A 23,963-nucleotide genomic window follows, 5' to 3' on the forward strand; every position below is an offset into this window, starting at 1 on the left:
ACTAGCGTGTGAGATGAGTGCAATTGTGCGGTAGTTTGAGCATTTTTTGGCATTGCCTTTCTTTGGGATTGGAATGAAAACTGACCTTTTCCAGTCCTGTGGCCACTGCTGAATTTTCCAAATTTGCTGGCATATTGAGCGCAGCACTTTCACAGCATCATCTTTCAGGATTTGGAATAGCTCAACTGGAATTCCATCACTTTCACTAGCTTTGTTCATAGTGATGCTTTCTAAGGCCCACTTGACTTCACATTCCAGGATGTCTGGCTAGGTGTGTGATCACACCATCATGATTATCCTAACTTACCTAACCCATGCCTAAGGTCAGAGGCGGTGGCTGGGAGGAGCAACCCCACGTCTGAGAGATATTATACATAAACTAAATAGACTTTCCATGTGACTTCTGTCTGAATGTGCATCAAGGTGCATTGTAATCTTTTTATGGATTGTAGTTTAGATACGTTATTGGCTACCATATATTTTAACACACAACTCCAAATGAGCTGCACTGTCATTTAGAAAAGACTAACTGTGCTTTAACAATATTTGGGAGAAAAAGTTAACAGCAGAAAGGCAAGTGAACTGATTCTCTTGTCAAGGAATAAAAAACTGAGTAGACAGCATGCTGGAAACGTCCTCATTTTAGGAGCTGATTATTTAGTGGTTGTGGGCAAGGATCTCTTTAGATCTGGAAGGCCGTATCTATGGAGCAGAGGGATGATACACATAAGTGAGCTCGGTAACTGAGCTAACGTTATTCATTCTGAGATCTCTTCAGGTAAAGCAGTATCATTTCTATATCGTCATTCAAATATTCCCTACTTGTTACATTGTCAGGTAGCTTGTAGTATCTGAGAGCCCTGACTTCAAGCTGTTGAAAAGGCTTACAATTCTTTTTCTGAAGCAGAAAGGATTGGCTTTTGCATACACACAGACAAAACTGGACAGCCTGACACTCAGAACAACTCCTTGCTTTCTGGAGCAGAGTGTGAGTCTGGGCAAGGATACTTCTGCTGGTATCATTTTGGACTGCATTAATGAAATATACTGATCTTTTGCAAAGGGTTTCCAGACTCCAGACCTTATGCCTTGGCCACACTTATTCCTGACCAGAAAAAGCGAAAATGAAGAGCAAGAGTTTCTTCCCTTTGTACTGCCTAAAGACATGACCACACAGACAATAACTAGGCCAAAACAAAAATAAGTAACTGCCGTCACAGAAAACCACGATCATGTCAGTATTCTGCCTTGTAATTCAAGTGCAAAAGACATTACATTTATGTGTCTTAAGAGCATTTTGAAGACAACTGGCTGCCGAGGGGGAGAGGCAGAGAGACAGACTAGAGGTTGGGGTTGGCAGATGCAAACTGTTACACCTAGAAACGATAAACAACAAGCACAGGAACTATATTCAATATCCTGGTATAAATCATACATAGTTTATATATGTAACTATACATACATATTTATACATACACTCAGTGTGTGTATAACTGAGTCACTGCCGTACGGTGGAGACTGGCAATACTGCAGATCGACCATACTTCAATTAAAAAACAAAGACAACCTACACCACCTATGGTTTGTTCTTCATTTTTAGTTTTTAAGCCAGTCTTTGTTTACTTCTCCACTGAACATCAGACTTGACTATATATCATATTTATTTTGGACGGTGTTTAGTCTGATGAAATAATGTATGAATTTTGATTCCAGAAAAGGTAGAGATTTTATCACCATCTGGACAACCACCAACATAAGGAAATGGATACAATGGTCTGACATAAGCCAATAAAGACATTATCATGCTTTTTGCTCTGTAGCTTTTTTAGAAGCTACTGTGAGCAACGGGCAATAAAAGCTAAATGAATACCTAAGTAAATGCAAGGCAGGCAAATGACAGAATTCCTCTTACATGAGGTGGTTGGGGAAGGCGGCTCTGGGAAAGAGAAACCTGAGCAGAAACGAGAGTGGCAGGAGAGAACAAACCATGACAGTGAAGTGTCAAAAGGAGAAGTCTTTGTCTGAGGTTCTCAGGAATGATCAGCTGTGATAGAAGAAAATTAAGCCTGGAAAAAAAATGATTTCCTTTTATGGTTTCCGGCCAGCTTCAGAAGCCCAGATTTGTAGGACAGACTCCCTGCCAGCTACCTCTGTCACATGACCTCTCTACTCTCGAATGCTTGCTCAGTGAAGTCGAAGGACTCAACTAGTCAAATTTTAAGCCTCTTCCATTTCCCCAAATATGTCATTCCCAGTAATTATTTTTTGTTTCCTCATCTGCAAACACTGAAAAAAGGCTTGAACATTCATCACTGTGTATGCAAGTCCGACAGTATCTTAAATGACAAGTTTCCCAAGGAATGTATTTCAAAGTGTTGCCCCCAGCCCATGGTACCTCAGCCCCTGTCTGGCTTATAATCTGCTAGCTGCTGACTAGCTGTGGGTGGAAATCAGTGCTGAGATATTTCTGGCCTTTCTTCTTTTGAGGAGATGATGCATGAAAGCTAAGAAATCTACCTCCTCCTCTAATACTCATATTTTCTCTCTAGGGGTCGTTCTTATAATGGCTTTTTATATCCTTCTCCTAAAAAGATTCCAACAATCTTTGTGATAGAAGAGAATGACATTTCTGAAGAGAATGACATTTCTTGTATCAGACAGGCCAATTTATTTATTCTCTCGTGAAAATCTGGCATCTTATTTTCTTATCCACAACATAACTTTTACATAAACCTATTTAAATAATGAAGGTATCCGTTGATTAAAGCTACCCTCTATTAAATAAGGTTTCTTTTTTGAAGAAAATGAAAATCTGATGCTGTGTAAGTGGGTTCTCAGTATTTGCATGCATCATTGTCCACTACTGACCCTGGAGCTCCTGGCAGAGAAGGGTCCGGGCCTGACACAGAGATGTTGGTAGGGCCAGAAGAGCTGAGGCTCCGGCCTGGATTCTGATGCGGACTTTAACTTTCAGCCACACAAGTAGCTTCTGAAAAAGTGGGAATCACAACTACTTCCCTACCATCCTGAGGGGATTGCTGTGAGTTTCAAAGCAGTTGGTTATATAAAGTTCTTGAACAGGTACAAAGCATTACACAAGCATGAGATAGTGCTCTTAAGAGAAGCAAGTATGAACAGCACTTCACATTTCCAGGGCCTTTAATGGTGACGCCTGGCATACCAAGAGCATACTGAATCACAATAATGTCACAGAAGGGTCCCTTCTCCCCCAGTATGTAGACATTTTTAAAACCTGGGAAAAAGAGAGAAACTCTAGGTACCAGATAGGCAGAAAGACTCAAAATTATAGAACTGGGGTTTGGACCCAGCCTTGGCACTTGGGCTTGAGTTTTTAATCCTCACATGGGCACACAGAACATGGCCTACAGTCTGTATGACCCAGGGGATCAGAACACGGCTCCCTGCACAAGACCCTCATCCGAGAAGCATACAAGAAAATTCTACCCACAGGCCTGGGGAAGTTGCAAGGAAGCTTACCTTCCGTCCGGGATCATAACTGGGAGAAAAATAATAAACAAATCCAGACCTCTAATAAACTCAGACTCCAAGCCTATACACCAGAGTGTGTGAGGCCCACAGTTACAGTAACTAAGGGTGCATAAACATAAACTAAAGAGTACACAGTTAGTACAGTTCAGGACATACGAAAGACCCATAAGATACAAAAATGAGTGCATATGCACTTCAAAACAAAAATTAGACACTGAACTTGACAATCACCTACCACTGAGGAGAGTTTACAGACACGACGAGTGGGAGATTTAATCCCACTAAGACCAGAGGTAACAATAAATGTAAAAGAGGCTATGAGATAAGTATTCAAGAGTGATTTAAAAGCTGCAAGTATGGGTAGAAAAATAAATAAAAGCAAACAACAGGACAGAATAACAGTAACTAAAAAGGCCAAGCACATTTTAAAAGATCAAAGAGAACTCTGAGCAATTAACTCAGTCACTGAAATAACAGACATAATGAACTGATAGAGAGTAGATGATAAAAAGCTTAAAAGGTAATTAACTGGGAGAGCTGAGCCTGCAGTATGGCAATAAGACAGAGAGAAGATAGACAAGCTCAGAAATAAGACAGAATATGAAATTGAATCAAATACCTGGTATGAGTTACTGACACAGATAATAAAAATGGAACAGGTGCAACGTGCAAAGGAATAACTGCGGGGAACTTTCCCAGATAAAGGAAAGATGCAATCCCCACGAGGAAGAATCATGATAAATCCAAAGTAGAATAAATAAAAAGAAACCTACACTTACATTCATGATAGTAAAATTGTAGAAAGTTAAAGACAGAGAAAAATTAAAAATCACTGGAGAAAAGAGAGATTTACTCATCAAAAAATGACAATCAGATTGACAACAAACTTCTCATCATCAGTTATGGAGGCTGGAAGAGGGAAAAAACAACTTCAAAGTACTGAAGAAAAGTAACTGTTGAGCAAGAATCCTGCAGTCAGCTAAACTATCATTTGACAGACAGGTAGGTAAGCCCCTTCTCTCTCACACTCTCACTGAAATTGCTGACCGAGCAGAGGTTCTCAAACTTGGGAGGGCATCAGAATCCTTGGGGGGCGGGGGGTGGGGTTAAAATATAGACTGCAGGGCCCACACCAAAGTTGCTGATTTTCAGTAGGTCTGAGTTAGGACCTCAAAATGTGCATTTCTAATAAGTTTCTGAATGGTTCTGACTCTGTTGATCTATAGGCTACAGTTTTAGAATCATGAACTAGAAGTTAAACTTCATTAAGGAGAAAACTTAACCTGGAAAAAAGTAAATGCAAGAACCAAGGGTAGACAAAGAAATTTGATTACATATAAGTAAATTAAACAAACATTGACAGTTAAAAAAAAAAGAAAAAGAAAATGTTAACGATTATTTGGCAAGTTTTTGGTGCTTCCCTGGTAGCTCATCTGGTAAAGAATCCGCCTGCAATGTGGGAGACCTGGGTTTGATCCCTGGGGTTGGGAAGATCTCCTGGAGAAGGGAACAGCTACCCACTCCAGTATTCTGGCCTGGAGAATTCCATGGACTGTATAGTCCAGGGGGTCACAAAGAGTTGGACAGACTGAGTGATTTTCACTTTCATTTGGCAAGTTTAAAGATAAAGTAGTTTTAAAATTCCTTTGAACAATGGAATGTGGGACTGAGAAGAACAGCACTTTAAAAATTTTTTTTATTTTATATTTTATTTTATATTAAGGTATAGCTGATTAACAATGCTTTGATAGTTTTAGGTGAATAGCACAGGGACTCAGCCATACATATACAAGAATCCACTTCCCCCCAACCTCTCCTCCCTTTCAGTCTGCCACAAAACACTGAGCAGAGTTCCTTGTGTTATATAGTAGGTCAGAGTTGGTTATCCATTTTAAATACAGCAGTGTGTATATGTCCATTCTAAACTCCCTAACTATATCTTAGTTTGTTCGCTAAGTCTGTGAGTCTGCTTTTGTTTTGTAAGTAAGTTCATTTGCATTATTTCTTTTTAGGAAAACAGCACGAAAGTTCCCCAGAGTTGTATATTATCCAGGAAGAGAGACAGAGATTAATTTTGACATTAAGTCAAGTATGTTGGTTAAAAGTTTTAATGTGAGCACCAAAAGAACAGAAATAGAGAATACAACTTCCAAGTATAGAAAATGAGAGAAAATAAAGACTATTCTATCAGTCCAGCAGAAAGTAACAAGAGACAGAAAAGTTAAGAGACAGAAAAGATATATTAAGCAAATACTAGAGAAGCAGAGTGAACACAGTGACTGACGAAGCCACAATCGTCATGAGAGATTCTGACCCAAACTGACTTGATTACATTTGAAAAGCCAGGAAAAAAGTCATGATGGAAATGGATACTTTGAACACCACAGACTTGATCTAACAGGCATATAAAGAACTCTATACCCAGGAAAGACAGAATATACATTCTTTTGAAATACAAAAAGAGCAGTAACAAAAAATGGTCAAGCTTCCAAAGAAGTTTCAGATATCTAACAATATTCCCCAGACAATATTCTCTGACCATAATTAGTAAGAAAGAGGTAAAAACCCTCCCAAACTCTTAGAAACTAAAAAGTTTATTCTAAATAATTTATAAGCTAAGGACAGAAAGAAATCATTGTGGAAATTCCCAAAAACTTAGAACTGAATTAAAACAAAAATCACTTATCTACACTAAGGTGATGATTACCTAAAAAAACATGCTCTCACTGGGAGAGATACCACTACCTATAATTAAAGAGTAAACAAATCTCTTTTATTAGAAAATAAAGAAACAGAGATCTTCCCTCATAGTAAATCTATCTGGATTTATGATGCTAAATAATTTCCAATAGTAATGAATAAAAACTAACAAAGTTGCATGAAGACAGATGATCAGTAATTGATAGATACTTGAAAAGGCTTCAGAATTATTCAAAAGTCCTCTGCTGCTTGAAAAACAGCACCATTTCTTGAATTTTCCTTGTTTCTCATGATGGAGAAGGGAAAATACTACTCTGACTTATTGTGACTGTGAATATATCAAAAGGAACCCATGGCAGTAAGGCAGGTATTTGTTAAACTACATGAAGAGTAGCTGATGTCTGTTTTGACACAGGTATTATTAGGCATTTTGCATTAACCAGCAGCAAAGCAGCTGAACAAATCCAACAAGTAGCTAAAGGGAAGTCAGGCATCAAGGTGCATTTGCCCTATATTATCATCTAAGTTTTCAAATGGACATAGAATTCAAAACATGATTTGGAATGAATCAGATTAAAGTCACAAAATTAGTATTAAAAAGATTTTTTTGATGTGGACCATTTAAAAAGTTTTTATTGAATTTGTTATATGTTTTGGTTGTTTGGTCTCGAAGCCACATGGGATCTCAGCTCCCCAACCACGGGCTGACCCTGTACCCTCTGTACTGAAGGTGAACCCTTAACTGGCCACCAGTGACATCCTCAAAACTGGTATTTGAAATACACCTCTTGGTCTCTTAGCTCAGCACTCAATGTAACAAACTTTACTTCCTTTAGCTCCTCAAGTTTTTAAAAGATCCTTGTTTGTAATCTGCTGCTGACTCCAGCATGGTTCCTACAATTTCAACAGTCCCTCCCTGTACGTATGTAACCACTGACAGAAGACTGGTGCATTCTCTGTGACCACAGTGGCCTATTCCAGGCTCCGCCCAGGTGTCTAAACAGGTACTTTTTAACTGCTGAATGACAGGCAGACTATCTGCCTGATGAACATACGTGAGGGGGCTATTAGTGGGTCAGCAGAGGTAAGGATTCTTAACTCTACCAGCTCTGGAGCTCAGCTACAATCTCACCAAACCTCTGCAGATTTTTAGAGCTGGAAGAGATTCAGAATCCAATTTAAATTTGTTAGCATGCATATACTACCTGTGGCCTCAAGAAATGTCAAAACTCTACAAATCCAGGACGAGGTTTTGCTTCATATAAAAAGGAAGGGAGGACATTTTGGTTGTTGTATTTTAATCTACCCTCCTATAAAACACAAAAGAGAATGCTTAGTTTTGTTAACCGCTAGTAAGTCATGTTCTCTTCCTTTACATTGAAAGCTCTATGAACAGGCAAATGCAGCAATCAATGTCTCACCCAGAAATTCCAGGAAGGAGGAGGTGGGAGTGATGTTAAATTTCCCAAGGACACCAGTCAGGCCCTTGGTACCGAGGGAGGCAGGAACACACAAGAAATATGTGCTTAGATGCAACCAAAATACAATGAAGAGTCAGAACTTTAGAATACTGACCGGACCAGTAATAGCTGGGTTCTGCAGTCTTGGGTCTTCCCACTGAGTAATTTTGCTATCTGAAAATATTGAAAAGAAATAAAAAGGCTTATTAGTTCAAATCTATTTCATGTTAAAAAAATGTTTTAGAAAGAATTATTTCTGGATTTTCCAAAAGCTGCCCAGTTCCCCAACCTGACCCCCAAAGATAAACAGCTTAGTATTTCAGGGTTAGAACAGAACAACAGGCCCCTCTGATACTGGCTAGTTAAAAACAACCAATCAAAAATGCACAACTAAAGTACAGCCATTTATTCACACTTTCTGGCAAACAATCTGCTGGAATTTCAATTATAAACCCCTGTTTCTTCAAGGATTTATAACTTGATCTTGATTTTCATTTAATTTTTAAAAAGGCATAAAAATTCTTAGTCCCCCCAAAGTTAACATGGAGACATGATTTTTTCTCTATTCCCTTTATTTATGGTGCTGCACACTGCTTTTGATGAAAAATTCTGAACAAATGAATAATCCATTACATGTTTCACTCCGATGCACAAAAAAATCAAAACAGCTAAGGCAAGCTGAAAAAATGAGAATTAAATACAGCAGAGGAGGATGCCAGAGAAAAGATTCCCTTCTGGCCAAGCTGGAGAGAAGTGGTTCTTTCTCCCAAATGAGTCAGTGTCAGCGAGACTGGTCGATGGCACCTATACCACCGTTTCAGTGGTAAAGGGGGAAACAAACAGGTGCCCAGTCACTTGGGATTTGTGACGGTGCGTTTGGCTCAGTTGGTAAAGAAGCTGTCTGCAATGCAGGAGGCCCGGGTTCAATCCCTGGGTGGGGAAGATTCCTTAGAGAAGGAGATGGCAACTCGCTGCACTATTCTCACCTGGAGAATCCCACGAACAGAGGAGCCTCTTGGCGCACTACGGTCCATGGAGTCGCAAAGAGTCGGACACGACTGAAGCAACTTAGCAAATATTAACTAAAATAACTTTATGGATCGCTGTGTGTGTTGGGGGGGCAGGCAGGGATGGACTCACATGAAGGATAAGGGGAGGGGAGCCAGGGGAGTTTTAGGAAATCTAAGTTGGCTTTAAAAAAAGGAAATTACTGGTTTGAGAAGAATATGCTATTTCTGGTATACTTAGTAAGTGGACCGATAAGAATAACTAAAATATTTGGTTTCAGTGACTATCCCAGGAATTTTTTGAAGTCTAGTATGGTAACCAGAGCAGTGGTAAAGTATTAAAATAAAACTACCAAAGCACATGACAATTGCAGATTCTAACAATTCGGTAGGAAAGTTACATGAAATATTTAAATGTTTTAGAGAATGCTGTGGAAGTAAAAGGCATTTTTGGGTTCCTTACTTTGAAAACAGAAGTTTTCAGAAAGTAAGAGGTGCTACTGTGATGCAGAACAAGAAAAAAGAAAACCAAACAAAGGAGAAATACAGCTGAGTAAAAACTGCCTGGGACCATATATAGACTGGGCACCATTATCAAAGCGGAAAATAATGAACTGCTACCTACATATGACAACTCCCGCTCTGTCCAGATGGGAACACTGAGCTGTCATCCTTGACACCTGCATCTGGATTTCCCATGGGTAACACCTCAAACCCAACTCTGCCAGAGTCGAAGCCATAATCTTCCAACACCAAAGCGGTTCACAGAACCTTGTCTTCCTTGCTAACAGCATCACGATCCATTCCTGGTGCAAATCCGAACCTGCCACCCCCCTGTCCTCCCCTCAACCTTTCACCACGGTGGTCACCACTGTTCCCACCTCTCGCTGAAAAGGCTTCTCTGTGGAGCACTTGCCTCTCCGTGCACTTCTCTCGAGGTTTCCCTGGTCTAGGCTCACTCACCTCTGTTCAGAACTTCCTTTACAGCTTTGCCAAGAGACTCTTTCTAGAGAACAAATTTGACCACGTCAGTCCCTTCTGGATAGTCCCTCCGGTGCTCCGGTCTGGCTGCGGAAGGGACCCGAGTCCTGACACCTGGCAGGCTCCTGCTGAACTTGACCCTGTGTCAGGCTGGCTCATTGCACGCTGGCGGCTTGCAAGCCCACTGTGCTTCTCTAATCACGGTGCCACCCACTTTCTCTCTCCTGAAACCTCTCTTTGTTGGGCATGCCCGACTAAACCGCACTCATTATTTTGGATCCACTGGAAAAGTCACCCATTCCACAAGGTCCTTCTCTTGCAGCCTCCCTCCCCACCTGGAGCCCAGCACTTGGACAGAAGAACAGGCTCACTCCCCTAAGGCAGCACTTAAATACCTCCTGGCACTCCCGACCTACTCGAGCTGAGCCCAAGGCGGACAGGGTCCGCGTGCTGCTCATCTCTGCAGCTCCCTCTCCACCGCTGAATGCATTTCCCAGCACGCAGCAGGAGCTTGGGGTTTTTTAAATGACCAAATGAAGTGGATGGTGAAAACAAACTCCTTTTTAAAACAGTCTAAGCTTTCAGAACTACACACGGTTCTGTATGGTTATCATAATCATCAATTTTGCACTTAGGAATTATCAACATGTCGGTGGCCAGTTACCCATTTGGTCCTGAAACGTTTGAACCTAAACTTGCTTTTTGTCTTTGAGCCATAATATTTCAAATCAAGGGGCAAGAATGAAGTAGAAGAATGAGACTTAGTCCATTTAGATACTATTAACGGGTTTGGTACGGCTTCCCTGGTGGTATAGATGGTAAAGAATCTGCCTGCAATGCAGGAGACCTGGGTTCGATCCCTGGGTCAGGAAAATACCCACCCGGGAGAAGGGAATAGCAATCTACTCCAGTATTCCTGCCTGGACAATCTCATAGACAGAGGAGCCTGGCAGGCTACAGCCTATGGGGTCACAAGAGTCAGACACGACTTACTGACTAAACCACCACCACTACCACCAATGGGTGTGGTACGACTGAAACGAGATGGAGAGCACCCCTGGAATCTTACTCTCTAGCTCTGTGTTGATATACAAGCTGCCGGTGGCCACCTACTCAGCACCTGGACACCTCAGGTCTTTAAGAAGAACCGTACAATTCCTGAGAGACGTAGGGCTCAGTTAAGACCTTCCCTTAACCTTTTACACCAGGCTCGAAACATACAAACTGATCAAGTGAAAGCGTCAGTTCCTCAGCCGTGTCCGACTCTTTGTGACCCCACGGACGGTGTAGCCCGCCAGAGCCCCTCTGTCCATGGAGTTCTCCTGGCAAGAACACTGGAGTGAGTAGCCATTCCCTTCTCCAGAGGATCTTCCTGACCCAGGGACTGAACCCAGGTCTCCTGCATTGCAGGCAGATTCTTCACTATCTGAGCAGCCAGGAAGCCTAATCTGATAAATGTCAGCCAAATCAATCAAGGACTCTGAAGACATTAGTATTGAGCATTCATGCTCTTCTGAAATTAAATCTTTAAGATTTTTAATCTTAAATATGTCTCACTTCTCAAGAATTTATGAAGCCGAAAATAAAAAACCTAATGAATTAGCAGACAAGTGCACTGCCGTCTCCTACAGTCAGTGCACAGTCACGAGTCCCAGCAAAGCGGAAGACGGATGACTCTAAGCACCTCACAAGATGCCCGCTCTCACAGCCACGCGGCGCAGCGGGGATGGCCTGGTCTCTGTCCTGCGGGCAGCAGCAGAACAAAGTGAGATGCTAAATTGTGCTGGAACTGAGATTCGGGAAAAGTGTTTAGAAGGAGAAACTGATTTGGAAGGTAAGGTAATTCCAGGTAATTCAACCCATATTGGTTCTTTGTACCTGATCAAGTGTCATAAAAGAAAAATAGGTATGCTGCATTTTTCAGATTAGACTTTATTTTTTCCAGAAAGGCAATGAATGGAGCTCTGTTTAATTGATATGTACCTCTTTATTACTTCCCATTGAATAAACCTTGACAAATTAGGGAGAAATGGCAGAAATGTTACATTACCAGCTAACATGTGTGCATGCCAAGTCGCTTCAGTTGTGCCGACAATTTGTAATCCCATGGACTGTAGCCCGCCAGGCTCCTTTGTCCACGGAATTCTCCAGGCAAGAATACTGGAGTGGGTTGCCATTTCCTACTCCAGGGGACCTTCTCACCCAGGGACTGAGCCCCGCCTCTTGCATCTCCAGCACTGGCAGGTAGGTTCTTTACCACTGGTGCTGCAAGTATCATATTGGCACAGCTCAGGCCAGCCAGGCTCTGCTCTGTGGTCTATATCCTATCACCTGAGTCCCGGGAGTTAAGAGGAGGCAGCTCCCAAGTGCTGTGTGGTCTGGAGAGGAACCGGGAATGTTGGAGAGGAGCTTGGAGGGACTGATTAAGAATTAGGAACCGCCCAGGCATTCAGCAAGGGACTACCCTCTCCAAACCAGGGGCTTCCTGGTGGCTCAGCCAGTAAAGCATCTGCCTGCAATGCAGGAAACCCAGGTTCGATTCCTGGGTCGGGAAGATTCCTTGGAGAAGGAAATGGCAACCCACTCCAGTATTCTTGCCTGGAAAATCCCATGGACAGAGGAGCCTGGTAGGCTACAGTCCGTGGGACTGCAAAGAGTCGGACACAACTGAGTGACCTCACCTCATGCTCTCCAGACAGGAGCAGGGGGCAGGCCTTAGGGTGGAGGCACTGTTTGGCTGCTGCCTCTCAAGCCAAGCTCTCTCCATTTTCTAACCACGGGCATCAACTTCCCAATAGCACTGGCACCACCGGCCAAGTCACCACTTGTCAAGCATTTACTTCACCACGCCTCCAGAAAACCAGGCCATGAGTTTTCATATTTCTAATGTATCCCAGTACAGCACTTTGCAATTGTGCTGTGCTTGTTCCTGGGGCCTCGCAGGACATCAGGACAAGCTCTCTTCAGGTTGACCTGGCATCAGATCACCAGCTGGAACACCGCCGCAATGCTGTGTGAGGTCCTTTCTGAGCAAAAGACCAAGGCTGTGTGATGGGTTAAGCCTTTGTTTTAAAAAAATGGTCATTATTACTAGTATCTCTCTTTGAAAAGTGAAATGGTAATGCATGAAAAAACAGCAAACAAGGCTGTCTTTTGTTTTTAGTGGGAAAAAGGCGTGTGACTATTTTAAGCAAATGATGCTAAGAAACAGCAGAATTATAAATAGAATATTAAGGGGAAAGTGGGAGGACACACACATCCTAAAGCACTTGCGGCAGCAATTTCACGCTCCTCAGAGCTCCGGGAGCGGCAAAAGCCAGCATCACTACTGGCCAAAGACAAAAACGAGGCCTACGTGCCTTCAACTACCTAATGTTAACCAAGGGTAACACGCAGCCCTAAACATATCCAGGACTTGTACTATTCTGATTGAATTCTGAATTGCTGGGCTTCTTGCTTAATTGGATTGATAAAAACCCGTCAAACTCTGTGCCCCAAAGTTCTCTCTACGGTGCACGGGTGGCTTAGGAACCCGGGGAGAGGACCTGGGATTTGAGGCAGTGACAGGCTCCACCTGCAGGGGCACCCGGGCCAGACCTCCCGGTCAGCTCAGCAAGGCGCTTAGCTGACCAGTGCAGTGAGGTCAGAAAATGTGAGAAACTTGATGAAAGTGAAAGAGGAGAGTGAAAAAGCTGGCTTAAAACTCAACAGTCAGAAAACTAAGATCATGGCATCCAGTCCAATCACTTCATGGCAAATAGATGGGGAAACAATGACAGACTTTCATTTTTCTTGGGCTCAAAAATCACTGCAGATTCACTGCAATTTCAAGCCTGCAATTAAAAGATGCTTGCTCCTTGGAAGAAAAGCTATGACCAACCTAGACAGCATATTAAAAAGCAGAGACATTACTTTGCCGATAAAGGGCTGTCTAGTCAAGGCTGTGGTTTTTCCAGTAGTCATGTATGGATGTTAGAGTTGGACTATAAAGAAAGCTGAGCATCGAAGAATTGATGCTTTTGAACTGTGGTGTTGGAGAAGACACTTGAGAGTCCCTTGGACTGCAAGGAAATCCAACCAGTCAATCCTAAAGGAAACCAACCCTGAATATTCATCAGAAGGACTAATGCTAAAGCTGAAACTCCAATACTTTGGCCACCTGATGCAAACAACTGACTCATTGGAAAAGACCCTGATGCTGGGAAAGATTAAAGGCAGGAGGAGAAGGGGACAACAGAGGATGAGATGGTTGGATGGCATCACCGACTTGATGGACATGAGTTTGAGCAAGCTCCGGGAGTTGGTGATGGACAAGGAAGCCTGGCATGCTGCAGTCCCCGGGGTCACAAATAGTCAGACACAACTGAGCGACTGAACTGAAGAAAATGTGAGGCTAGGCAACCTGGTGTAGACGTAATGCTCACATTTACGAACCAAATGAAAACAAAGATCAAAATACTATCAGATCACACATGTACATGAACTTTAAATCTACTTGAAGACTCCTTTTTAACATACATTTTTCAGAAGGTTTAAGGGATATACTAATATGATCCCATGGAGAAACACTCCAATAGGGGGGAGAAAAAAAACCCCACAAAACTAATGCCTAAAAGCAAACCTTTATTAGTTTAACTTTTAGTTGGCACAAGACATCACACGTTTATTCACAGGAGCTGGAGCAAATGTCTGCAGCAAATGTACTACAATTTCAAGAAAAGATCTGCGTATGTATTAGTGTGCTGGGTGCAGGGAAACATGCTGTGAATAGAAAATAAGTCAGAGCGGGCATCTTGCTATGAGACCCCTGAAGGCAGAGTTTTAAAAAACGTGACGGCTGCTTCAAGCACTCCTCATTCCATAGATTTCTGACCTGATCATTACTTCTCATCTTATTTTCTATTACCAGAGTATTTTTATTAAAAGCGCAAAAGTCAAGGGGTCGTCAATCAGAAAAAAAAAATTTTGCAACTAAAAAAAAAAAAAAAGTTAATAGGTCACAAGGTCAAACTGGGATGGCTGCTTCAAGCGAAGGCGGGGCATGGACAGTACCGTACGAGGGCACTGAGTCTCTGGCATCGTCCTCGCCACATAACACCTGGCTGCCTAGATGAAGAGTAAGATGATACAGCTTTCACAGCCACATCTGAGTTACCCTCGTCCCCACCTACGTGCCCGTAACAGCGCCTACTTACTGTGGTCAATGTAAAACGTCCGGCCATCCAAGTGGATCCTTTCTTCCCAGCCAGGCTGGTATCAGGGAAGAAAGACAGAGAAGACAAACAATAGCCAGCAGTTCCAAAATCAAAGGCAAAATTTAGAGACCCTACACACCTTCTCCCCAGGGGGTACATTTTGCTATAAAGAATAAATGAAATGGAAACATTTCAAATGAACTGGTGACAACAGCCAGCAACACACTTCAGCACACGTTCTACAGTCTCAGCTGCACTCGCTGGAGGATGAACAGGGAACAGGGGTTCTTATCTCAAAAGCTTCAAAGGGAAACTCTGGCACACTCTGAGACAGTTGAGCCTGGGGTTGAACAGTTCATTTAATTAAATGTATATTTACTGAGTACTAAAGGGAGGGGGAAGGTTGATATAAGATGTGAGAGATGGAGGGTATGTCCATGTCATCAGGTGGTTGAACAATCTAATGTAGTAATTCTCTGTTGTGAACTCTCAGGACTCAGGAACCAACAGATCTGGATAATTTTTCCGAGGTCAGTCCAGTGTGCTTTCATTATCTGGACTGTGCCCTCACCTTCTAAACCCTCTCTCCAGTCTCTCCTCTGGGCTCTTTCCATCTAAACCCTGGAGCCCAACATCTGAGGAGTGTGGGACATTTGTATAACCCGATGAATAAAGACTTCACTCTGATCTTTCGAGCTTCAAATTTGGCTGTATATATAATACCATACAGTAGGCAATAGAAAGGTTCTTGGGAAATAATCACCAAAAAAATTCCCAGCACCTTTCCACTTTAAAGTAGTCTTGGAGTGGGCACCACTCCCCACCTTTCAGCCTCTGTAAGGGTTTTTAAAAAATGGGGGGGTAGGGGGTGGGTCAAGAAGAAAGCATGGAGAAGGTTTCATTCAAAATTTAACTTGGAATGAATAGCTCGTTTCTCACTCAGGCCCCAAAAGAGAACTGATAAAAAATTAGATTTATAAACAGTCATCGACAAGGGAGAAAAACTTAAAATATCCGCAGGATAAATGACTTAGAGAAACCTTCTGCGATTACTTATGCCTTTTTCTCCCAGTTTTTAATATTTTTATTCCTATGACTGAATCAGCAGTGTGGATGGAAATCAATGGTTGCTAAGCTACAAAATAAATGTGTGCTGCTTAACTCGTCACCTGCAGAGAATCCTCGAACGTCCCAGCGGCAAGGTGTACCTTCCACTAGCAAGAGGGCAGCCATCCCGACACCTCTCAGAAGAGCTATGTGCGCTGTGAACTGTGTAAACTGACTCTATTAAGAACTTACAGACCAAAGGGACTCAAAACACCCGGAGAAGGAGAAGATCACAGGGCTTCCCTATCAGTACTGAGCCCGTGACTCAGTAAACACTTTCAGACTGGTCTGCGGGTCTCCAGTGTACTCACAGGAAGAGGGCCAAGGTCATTGGGGTTTAAGGATGCCTTTGACCGCATGTGTACTGGAAATTTCAGGCGTGGATCTTCCTGAAAGAGAAATGCAAAAGGCAGAAGATGTTAGGAGTGACTGACTGTGAGCAGTACTGGTCCTCCCCTTCGGGAGGTGTGTGCTCCACAGTAACCAGGTTGCCTGTACGCGGGGATGCACTCCTGCTGCGTGGGGGAGGGGAGGATCCCACCTCAGTGTAGGATCCCACCTCAGTGTAGGATCCCACCTCAGTGTAGGAAGCCTGACTCCCCAGCTCTCCTAAACGATTTCACTCTTCCTCCTTGTCCTCGATGAAAGGAGGAGAGTAAGAATGTTTAAGTAAAAGGTTTTCCCAAGATGCGGAGCAGATGAAGAGGGAGAGGGTTCCAGCAGTGATGTTACCATGGAAACCAGAGTGGAGGATGCTGGTGAAGACGAGGCCTAGTCCACAGGGAGGGGCTCCCTATGGACCCTGAGCCCTGGCATGAGCGCAGCTAGCCTGTTAACAACAGCCTCTCCATCAGCACTTGAGTCTGCTGTTGCTCCCTTCCACCCTCTCTTCAGCTAAAGCTGAGAGTTTGAAATCTCGTCTGACAGCCCAGGCATGTCCTGCCCCAGGTTAGCTGGCAACATCTTATCAAGTCACATCCCTGTGAAAGAACTTCACTGGGATTCTTGACTAAGTTCTACAAATTAGATCTTAAAAGTTCACAAAATACTTTTCTTAAGGGATACGCTTTATCAGATACCACAGAGAACCACTGAAAGAAAAATACATGCCCTGACATCTTGGGTCATGCTTTGTAATTTACCGAGAGCAGTCAGATGTACGATCCTGCAGCCACCTTGCTAGGAGGTTGGGCACATAATCTCTGCTCCCTTAGACAAGGAAACTGAGTCTCAGAGAATAAGAACTTGCCCAGAGGTTCTGGTTTTGAGTCTAGCAGCTGCCCCTTCACTTATACAGACCCAATTAAAAATGCAGGGCAAGCTAGGGAATCCCTATTTTAAACTCAAAAGACTAGAAAACAAAACGATAACATTATTAACCAAATAAGCCTAATAGAAAAACAAAAAGTCATCCTAAAATCTTAAAAAAAAACAAAACAACCCTGTATTTCAATAATGTTAAAGCCTTTGTTGCTCTTAAAATTACTAAAAGGTTTTCTGCCTCAGCATGTTCCCAAGTCAGCAAGAAAATGAAATAGTTGGTATAAAACTGGGAAAATAATAAACCTCACTTTTTGCTGGAGATACGCAGTTACATATGCTTATATGCCAAGACTGTATTAAACATCTCCTGGGTTATGCAGTGTGACTGCTAATGGGCATGGGGTTTCCTTTGGCGGGATGGAAATGTCCTACAACTGATGATGGTGATGGGCGCACATGTGTGTGATGCTCTAAACATCATTCCGAGGTATATTTTAAATGGGTGAATTGTATGGGATGTGCACGATACCTCGACAAAGCTTTAAAAATTTAAAAATTTTTAAAAATTTAAAAAATTAAATTTAAATTTAAAAATTAAAATGTTTCTCCCAAATGAACAGTATAAACCCTTAGTATCACCAGGTAATAACAAAGTGACAGATTTAGGGGGCTGGCAAGAACAACAACAACAAAAATCACACGTACACAAATCAACCTGTGCTTTCTGTCAGCCATAAGCAAACTGTTAATAGAAGCAATAGATCGTATTAGCAGTTTTTGATGGAAATTGATCTTGAACCTTTTAAACGGATAATTAGAGGCCTAAAAAAACTCTAGTATTCTATAGCATACTGGAACACCTACAGTTTAAGTAGATATACAAGTAGCTTTGGGATTTAGAAGGTCCAAAAAGCTGATCATCTGGTAAACATCTGTGACTGTTTTGTCATGCAAAGAGGAAAACCTTAGAATGGTGAATTCCACCAAACAGCTCACAAGGCTAACTGTGAGCTGGCCCAAGTAATGTCCCCACCATGGGGAACCCCGGGCCCCCCACAGCCCTGGATGATGCTGGATTCAGAGAAAGTCTGAGGCTGGGATCACAAGGCTGGGGCTTCTGGATGCTCCATGCTTGGAATTACACATGCAGGCTACTGTGAAAGACACCCAGCTCTTCTGGTAAAGAGCTGCTGATTGAAAGAAGATAAATAGACAAACAAAAAAACAACTGCAATTAAACAAAAGTGACCAACTGGGGATGGGGAAGAAGCATGAAGAATAAAATAAACTGCGTTTCCCAGGTCTGCTACAATGGCCTGGCACGGAACCTGGAACTCAGAGAATGTGAGGGCTGGAGGCACCTGTGTGTGGGGGGCGGGTCACGTGATTCTATTATACTAACAAAAATCAAAACACTGGCAGCAGCTGCCATCCATCAGGCTCTGCGGGCTCAGCCTAGGGGGCCCTGCGGAGTCGCCCTCCCACGGACTCCCCTGACCGACAGAGGGCGCAGCTGGCAGGGCAGGAAAACAGCCAGGCCCCGTGTGAGCCGGGACAACCGGAGGGACGAGTCAGCCGGAATCCTAGCGAGGTCCCGGACAAGGTGAATACGAAAGAGTGAAACCCACGACAAGAACTGGGCTGTTCTCCGTTGCCTCGGCACAGGAGGAGCCCGCCTTCACAGTCACATCAGTATTTCACAACTGCTTCCCTCAGATACAGTTGAAAGGCCCTTTAAACAGAAGGCAAAAATCAACATTAAAAAAAAAAAAAGAAAAAAAAAGTTTCGGGGCATTCCCTAGCAGTCCAGTGGTTAAGGCTTCGCCTTCCAAGGGAAGGGGCACGGGTTCGATCCCTGGTTGGGGAACTAAGATCCCACATGTCTCCCCTACCTGCAATTTCTTAGTGGACTTATTAAAAACAGATACAGTAAGGGCATGCTGACTGGTTGAAAAGACAGTGGTGCTTTTTCCAGCCTGGAAGGGAGCAACCACCAGGCCTGGACTACAGTGACTTTTATTGGTTTAGACCTGGGTAGAAAAGAAAACAAGCCTAAAACTTAATTAAGGTATAACCTTTCTCATTACGGAAATAAGGCGATGCTTTGTCCTGTAAAAGACATAAATGTGTTCTCACACACATGCTTTGAGCTGCTTCTTCAGCAGAAGAAACAGACACACTGAAGCCCCGTGTAATCTCTTCTCACCTCCCTAGGGGTCTCCCCGAGATCCACAGCCCCCCATCCCGGTGGGGACTAAGAGATGCGCATTTGACTATCTGACTTGATTGCCGACAGCAGGCTGGCACCCTGCCTCCGTGATTCGTGAGTGCAAGAGGCCCTGTTTTATTAATAGACTCAAAGAGTGTGTGTGTGTGTGTGTGTGTGTGTGTGTGTGTCCGACTCTGCGACCCTGTGGACTGTAGCCCACCAGGCTCCTCAGTCCATGGGATTCTCCAGGCAAGAATACTGGGGCCAGTTGCCATTTCCTTCTCCAGGGGATCTTCCCGACCTAGCGATCGAACCCGCATCTCCTGCACTGGCAGGTGGGTTCTTAACCACTAGTACCAGCCTGGGGAAGCAAAGGGAAGGTTCCTCTATCAATGTATACAAAGGAGAAGCTTCTGGTTCGTGCACGGGGTGCAGAGGGAAGACGTCCGTTTTCATCCCTCTCAACCTGTCTGACCAGTTTTTCTTTCTTTTATGATAATGCTCAAATCTAAGAATAGCTGTTCTCTCTTTAAAAAAAAAAACAAACAAAAACAAAGCAACCCCCAAAGTAACTCAACACAGGTTTTAAGCCGAAAATTATCTTCCCGTTTCTGCCCATCCCTCCACCTTTTGTCAGAATAAACACATATTCAGAGCGTGTGTTCCACAGTCAGCGCTGCGGATGGGCCTTTGTTTAGCAGGGATATCGCAGCCGTGTCAGGACATCCGCGCTGAGTGGGGAAGGGTGGTGACGGCTGGTGGAACTCTGTTGCTACCTTCAGGATTTTCATGACAGCAGCCGTGACAAAACGTTGTTTTAACAAATTGAAATTTGAAAATCAGTGAGTCACGAGTATCTGGTCGAAAGGGGCAATGGGAAATTCACACTGGGTTTCATTCAGCAACAATGCAGGCAATAAATAAAGAGGGTGCTATTTAAAAGCAAACCTGCCGAGCTGCGATTACACTGCAGTCATGGCGTGAAAGGCTGTGAAAAGGTTAGGGGATTTGATTACTAAGCTAGTTCAAATTACTAAAATCATAGCTTATGTTGGCAAGCCACAGTGGCTCCATATACTAATCCATCTACTTTTACAATATTCACCCCCTATTTCTGGAGCTCCCATTTCTGGCTGAGGAACTGAAATCCCAGCAATGCTGTAGCAAGTAGAAATGGGTTCAGTAGCAGGACTGCTTACAGGTTCTATGTCCCTGGGGCGGGGCGGGGGGAAAGACTTTAAAACCAATCTCTATCACTCTATTTTCCAAGGAGTTTCCTATCTATTACTCTCCTGTTGCCACAAACCCGTAATCTTATCTTCAGATGAAACTGCTATTTATTATACGTCTGAGAAGTAGTGATGAGTTTACCAAACGAATGCTACCAGATCTGAATTTTAAATTCTCTCTGCAGGTTATTCCTTTACTTCAAAATTGGAGTGGTTCTCACCAAGGGGTGTTGGGAAATGCCTGGGGGCTTCCGAGGTTTTCAGTATGATGGGTGGGGAAGGGGGCAGTGGCTATTAGGATTCGGCAGCAGGGGCCAAGGATGTTAAATGTCCTGCAGTAACAAGCACAGTCCTGCCCCGAGTGCTAAGAATGTCCTCGTGAAGACACACTGTACCATGATCCGTGAGATCTGAGAGAACCTAATCCAATTCTCAGGGGACTGAATTACCATCGTGCCATGGGCAGAGTGTAAATAAGGGACTGAATTACCATCGTGCCATGGGCAGAGTGTAAACGACAGTCCAGGCCACTTGGGCCCAGGTCTCTTCCTTCACATGACACTGCTATTCTAGCAACTGGGTGTATTTGGTGTCTTCTCTAGAAGTGGGAATTTAAAGCATGTGTTGACTCTTGGTCCAAGACCAAGGAGCCAGGGCCAGTGACAACCACCAAAACTCAACCGGATTTCATGTAATCACCAGTTCTAAACAGCAGTGCAGTATATACAAAGAGCAAGCCCAACTCCATTCCTGGATAGTCAGCTGGGGATATAAGGGCAGGAAGGAAAACAAACCTTCGGGAGCATCAGAAACAGTCAGAAACCTGAGGACCCACTTCAGATTAGCTACTGGCCTAGAGATGAAACAGCAGAAAAACAGCACTGACTTTAAAAAGAACTCTATGCTACCTTCAATGAGCCACCACTGACTGCCCTGAAGAAAGAAGAGCGAACAGAGGAATGTAAAGATACGCATACATCCTTTTCATTAATCTCATTTTTCTCAAAGTTAATACAACACATATACTCTCCCTTGTGCATGATTCAGGGGTACAAGGACGAGCACTGTTATTAAGGAAAAAACTGCGACAAGATGATCACAAAAAAGAGATATCAAATTTACAAAGTCTCCTAACCCACGATTAAAAGAGTGTAATGTAGCAATGGAGTGTGAAATACTTATCTTATGCAAACTGTGAACGCTAAAAGGACACATCAAATAAAAATAAAGATGGGGAATGGCAACACAGATGCAAAAAAAAGGTGACGCAGAAAAATTCTTTGTAAAAAGATTGGAATTCCTAATAAAGTTACAGCATCCTAAGACAGGAAGCAGCAACATCAAAATTCCAGCAATATGGAGCACTACCTTTTTTTCCAAACTATGGTAAACTGTCAACACTGGAGCTTCCCATGAGTCCTCTGAGGAAAAGGCATCAATACCCAGGGTGGCCGTGAGTCCGTGCCCGTAAATCACCCACTCCCACCAGCCCCTACATGCGGAGTTGAGGTGAAGGCTCAGGAGACCCTCAGGGGATATGCTATAGTGCTAGGAAATTTCTCAGCAAGCACCATGGGCACCGAGTCAGGGACGGATGCCAGACCTCGGGGCGAAAGTGGAGCTAGACAAAGCAGCGGCCTTACCCACGTCGTGGTCTTTGTGTTGTGGTCAATGAAGAAGGGCCGGCCGTTGGGCGCTATCCTCATCTCCCAGCCGGGCGGCAGGAAGCTCTGTGTGACTTTGTGTTGTGGTTTGGGGGAGTTGTAAGGTGATGGCTGTGGGGACTGTGGGTTGGAAAGGGTATCTTTCACAGCCCGACGTACGGGTGAGTCCTTGGCGCCCTAAGGAATAATAATGAGTGTTAGAACTCTCGTCACGCGCTGGTTCAGAGGGGTCAACACGTCCCCGGGGGTCAGGGAACGCTCCTCTCTCTGAAATGGGACCAGGGGGAAACGCCTAAAAAAAACCTGCTTCTGTCATCTGCTTACTTTAAAAAACAATCTAACTGTGATGTTTTCCTATTGGTTCAATACACAACAATATTAAGTAAGTATAACCACCCTCCTTTGATAGCTGCTCGGTACATAACCCCAGATACTTTTCGGTAGTAACCATTATGGATGGGGATTTTACAAAGGTGGAGAAAAACGTGGCCCTGCTCTTAATGAGCTCACAGTCTAATGGAGACGGACTGGCAATTTCTGGAGCAGAAAAAGAAAAAGCTCTATCGATGGAGACCAGCACCTGGGAGGGCACAGTTGTTAACCGGGACACCCACATCGCAGCCTGGAGGAGGCATCTCCCTTTGCCACTCATCAACCTCCTAAACCCGGGCGCAGGGAGCCCGCAGCCATCTTTAAGATGCCCGTCACGTTTACAGCGTCAAAGGTTTGGTCTCCTGCCTTTGTGATATTAAGGGATGTTGCTAAGACCACACACACGGGAGGGCGCAAAGCGGATGCCCAGCGGTGACTCAGAGATGCAGACACGCGTCAGAAACACGAGGCCCACACGATGGAAGACCCTACAGTAGGGAGGAAGGAAGAATGATCGAAGCGACAGCTGTGTGTAAAAACTCAGCGGAAGCACTGGGATTGGAAAGAGCTGCTGTGCGCGTCTCATGAGGTAACAGGCAGTGAGGAGCGGAACACAAGAATGGAGAGTTCGGAAGAGAGGAGCCCACGTCCAGCAGGGGCTCGCCGTGGCCGCGGCCCCGTGACAGTGAGAATCAGTGAGAGTCCAGGGATGGGAAGCATGGAGTGAGGCCGCAGCACGAGGACGCCCCTCACCACGAACACAGCGACGGCCAGAGAGGCGGGCGGCCGCCCCGCGCCCCCGGCGGAGAGAAGAGGGGGTGAGGAGGGGTCAGGGGAGCCGAGTAGCCGTCTCACCTCCAGCGGGGCGGATAAAGTTACTGTTGGCGAGCTGAGGCTACGAGGCCGGCGGATCTGAGGCTCGATTAGGTGGTTGTTACTGTTTGTGGCGGATCCGGACGCGCCGTCTTCTGCGAGCTACGTTGGAGGCAAACACAAGTTAGCGGCGTGCGAGGCGCTCCCTGCGCGGGTGTGGACCCAGTGACAGCGCGGCCAGCGGTCACGAGAGGGCGCCTGTGGGAAGCGTGGAGGAGCCGACCCGGAACAACGGGGCGGGGCGAGGGATGGGGAAACACTCCAGGGAAGTGAGTGAGTCACGAGCCGGCAGAAAAACCAGCCTCAGAGAAAAGGGGGGCTGGAGGGGCGCTACCCGCTGGGATCAACAGGCTCTTCCCTTGAAAATCTCTTTCGGGTCATATATATATATAT

At 44.2% G+C, this 23,963-nt stretch overlaps 1 protein-coding gene across 4 annotated transcripts in view; it reads right to left on the bottom strand.

The window, feature by feature from the left end:
- Positions 1 to 23,963, bottom strand: part of NEDD4L (neural precursor cell expressed, developmentally down-regulated 4-like, E3 ubiquitin protein ligase) — a 295,197-nt gene that overhangs the window by 33,522 nt on the left and 237,712 nt on the right. For 2 of the 4 annotated variants that reach the window (XM_010854759.1, XM_010854757.1), the window contains 6 exons: positions 23,553 to 23,672; positions 22,305 to 22,502; positions 16,272 to 16,349; positions 14,854 to 14,908; positions 14,711 to 14,764; positions 7,786 to 7,844 (listed from right to left, as the gene is read on the bottom strand). In XM_010854759.1, coding sequence (XP_010853061.1) covers positions 7,786 to 7,844; positions 14,711 to 14,764; positions 14,854 to 14,908; positions 16,272 to 16,349; positions 22,305 to 22,502; positions 23,553 to 23,672 — 564 coding nt within the window. The remainder of the gene's footprint in view (positions 1 to 7,785; positions 7,845 to 14,710; positions 14,765 to 14,853; positions 14,909 to 16,271; positions 16,350 to 22,304; positions 22,503 to 23,552; positions 23,673 to 23,963) is intronic. The other 2 variants (XM_010854760.1, XM_010854758.1) reach the window with 1 other exon arrangement.

The sequence above is a fragment of the Bison bison genome, unplaced genomic scaffold, assembly GCF_000754665.1.
Source record: "Bison bison bison isolate TAMUID 2011002044 unplaced genomic scaffold, Bison_UMD1.0 scf7180017864349, whole genome shotgun sequence".
NCBI lineage: Eukaryota > Metazoa > Chordata > Mammalia > Artiodactyla > Bovidae > Bison > Bison bison.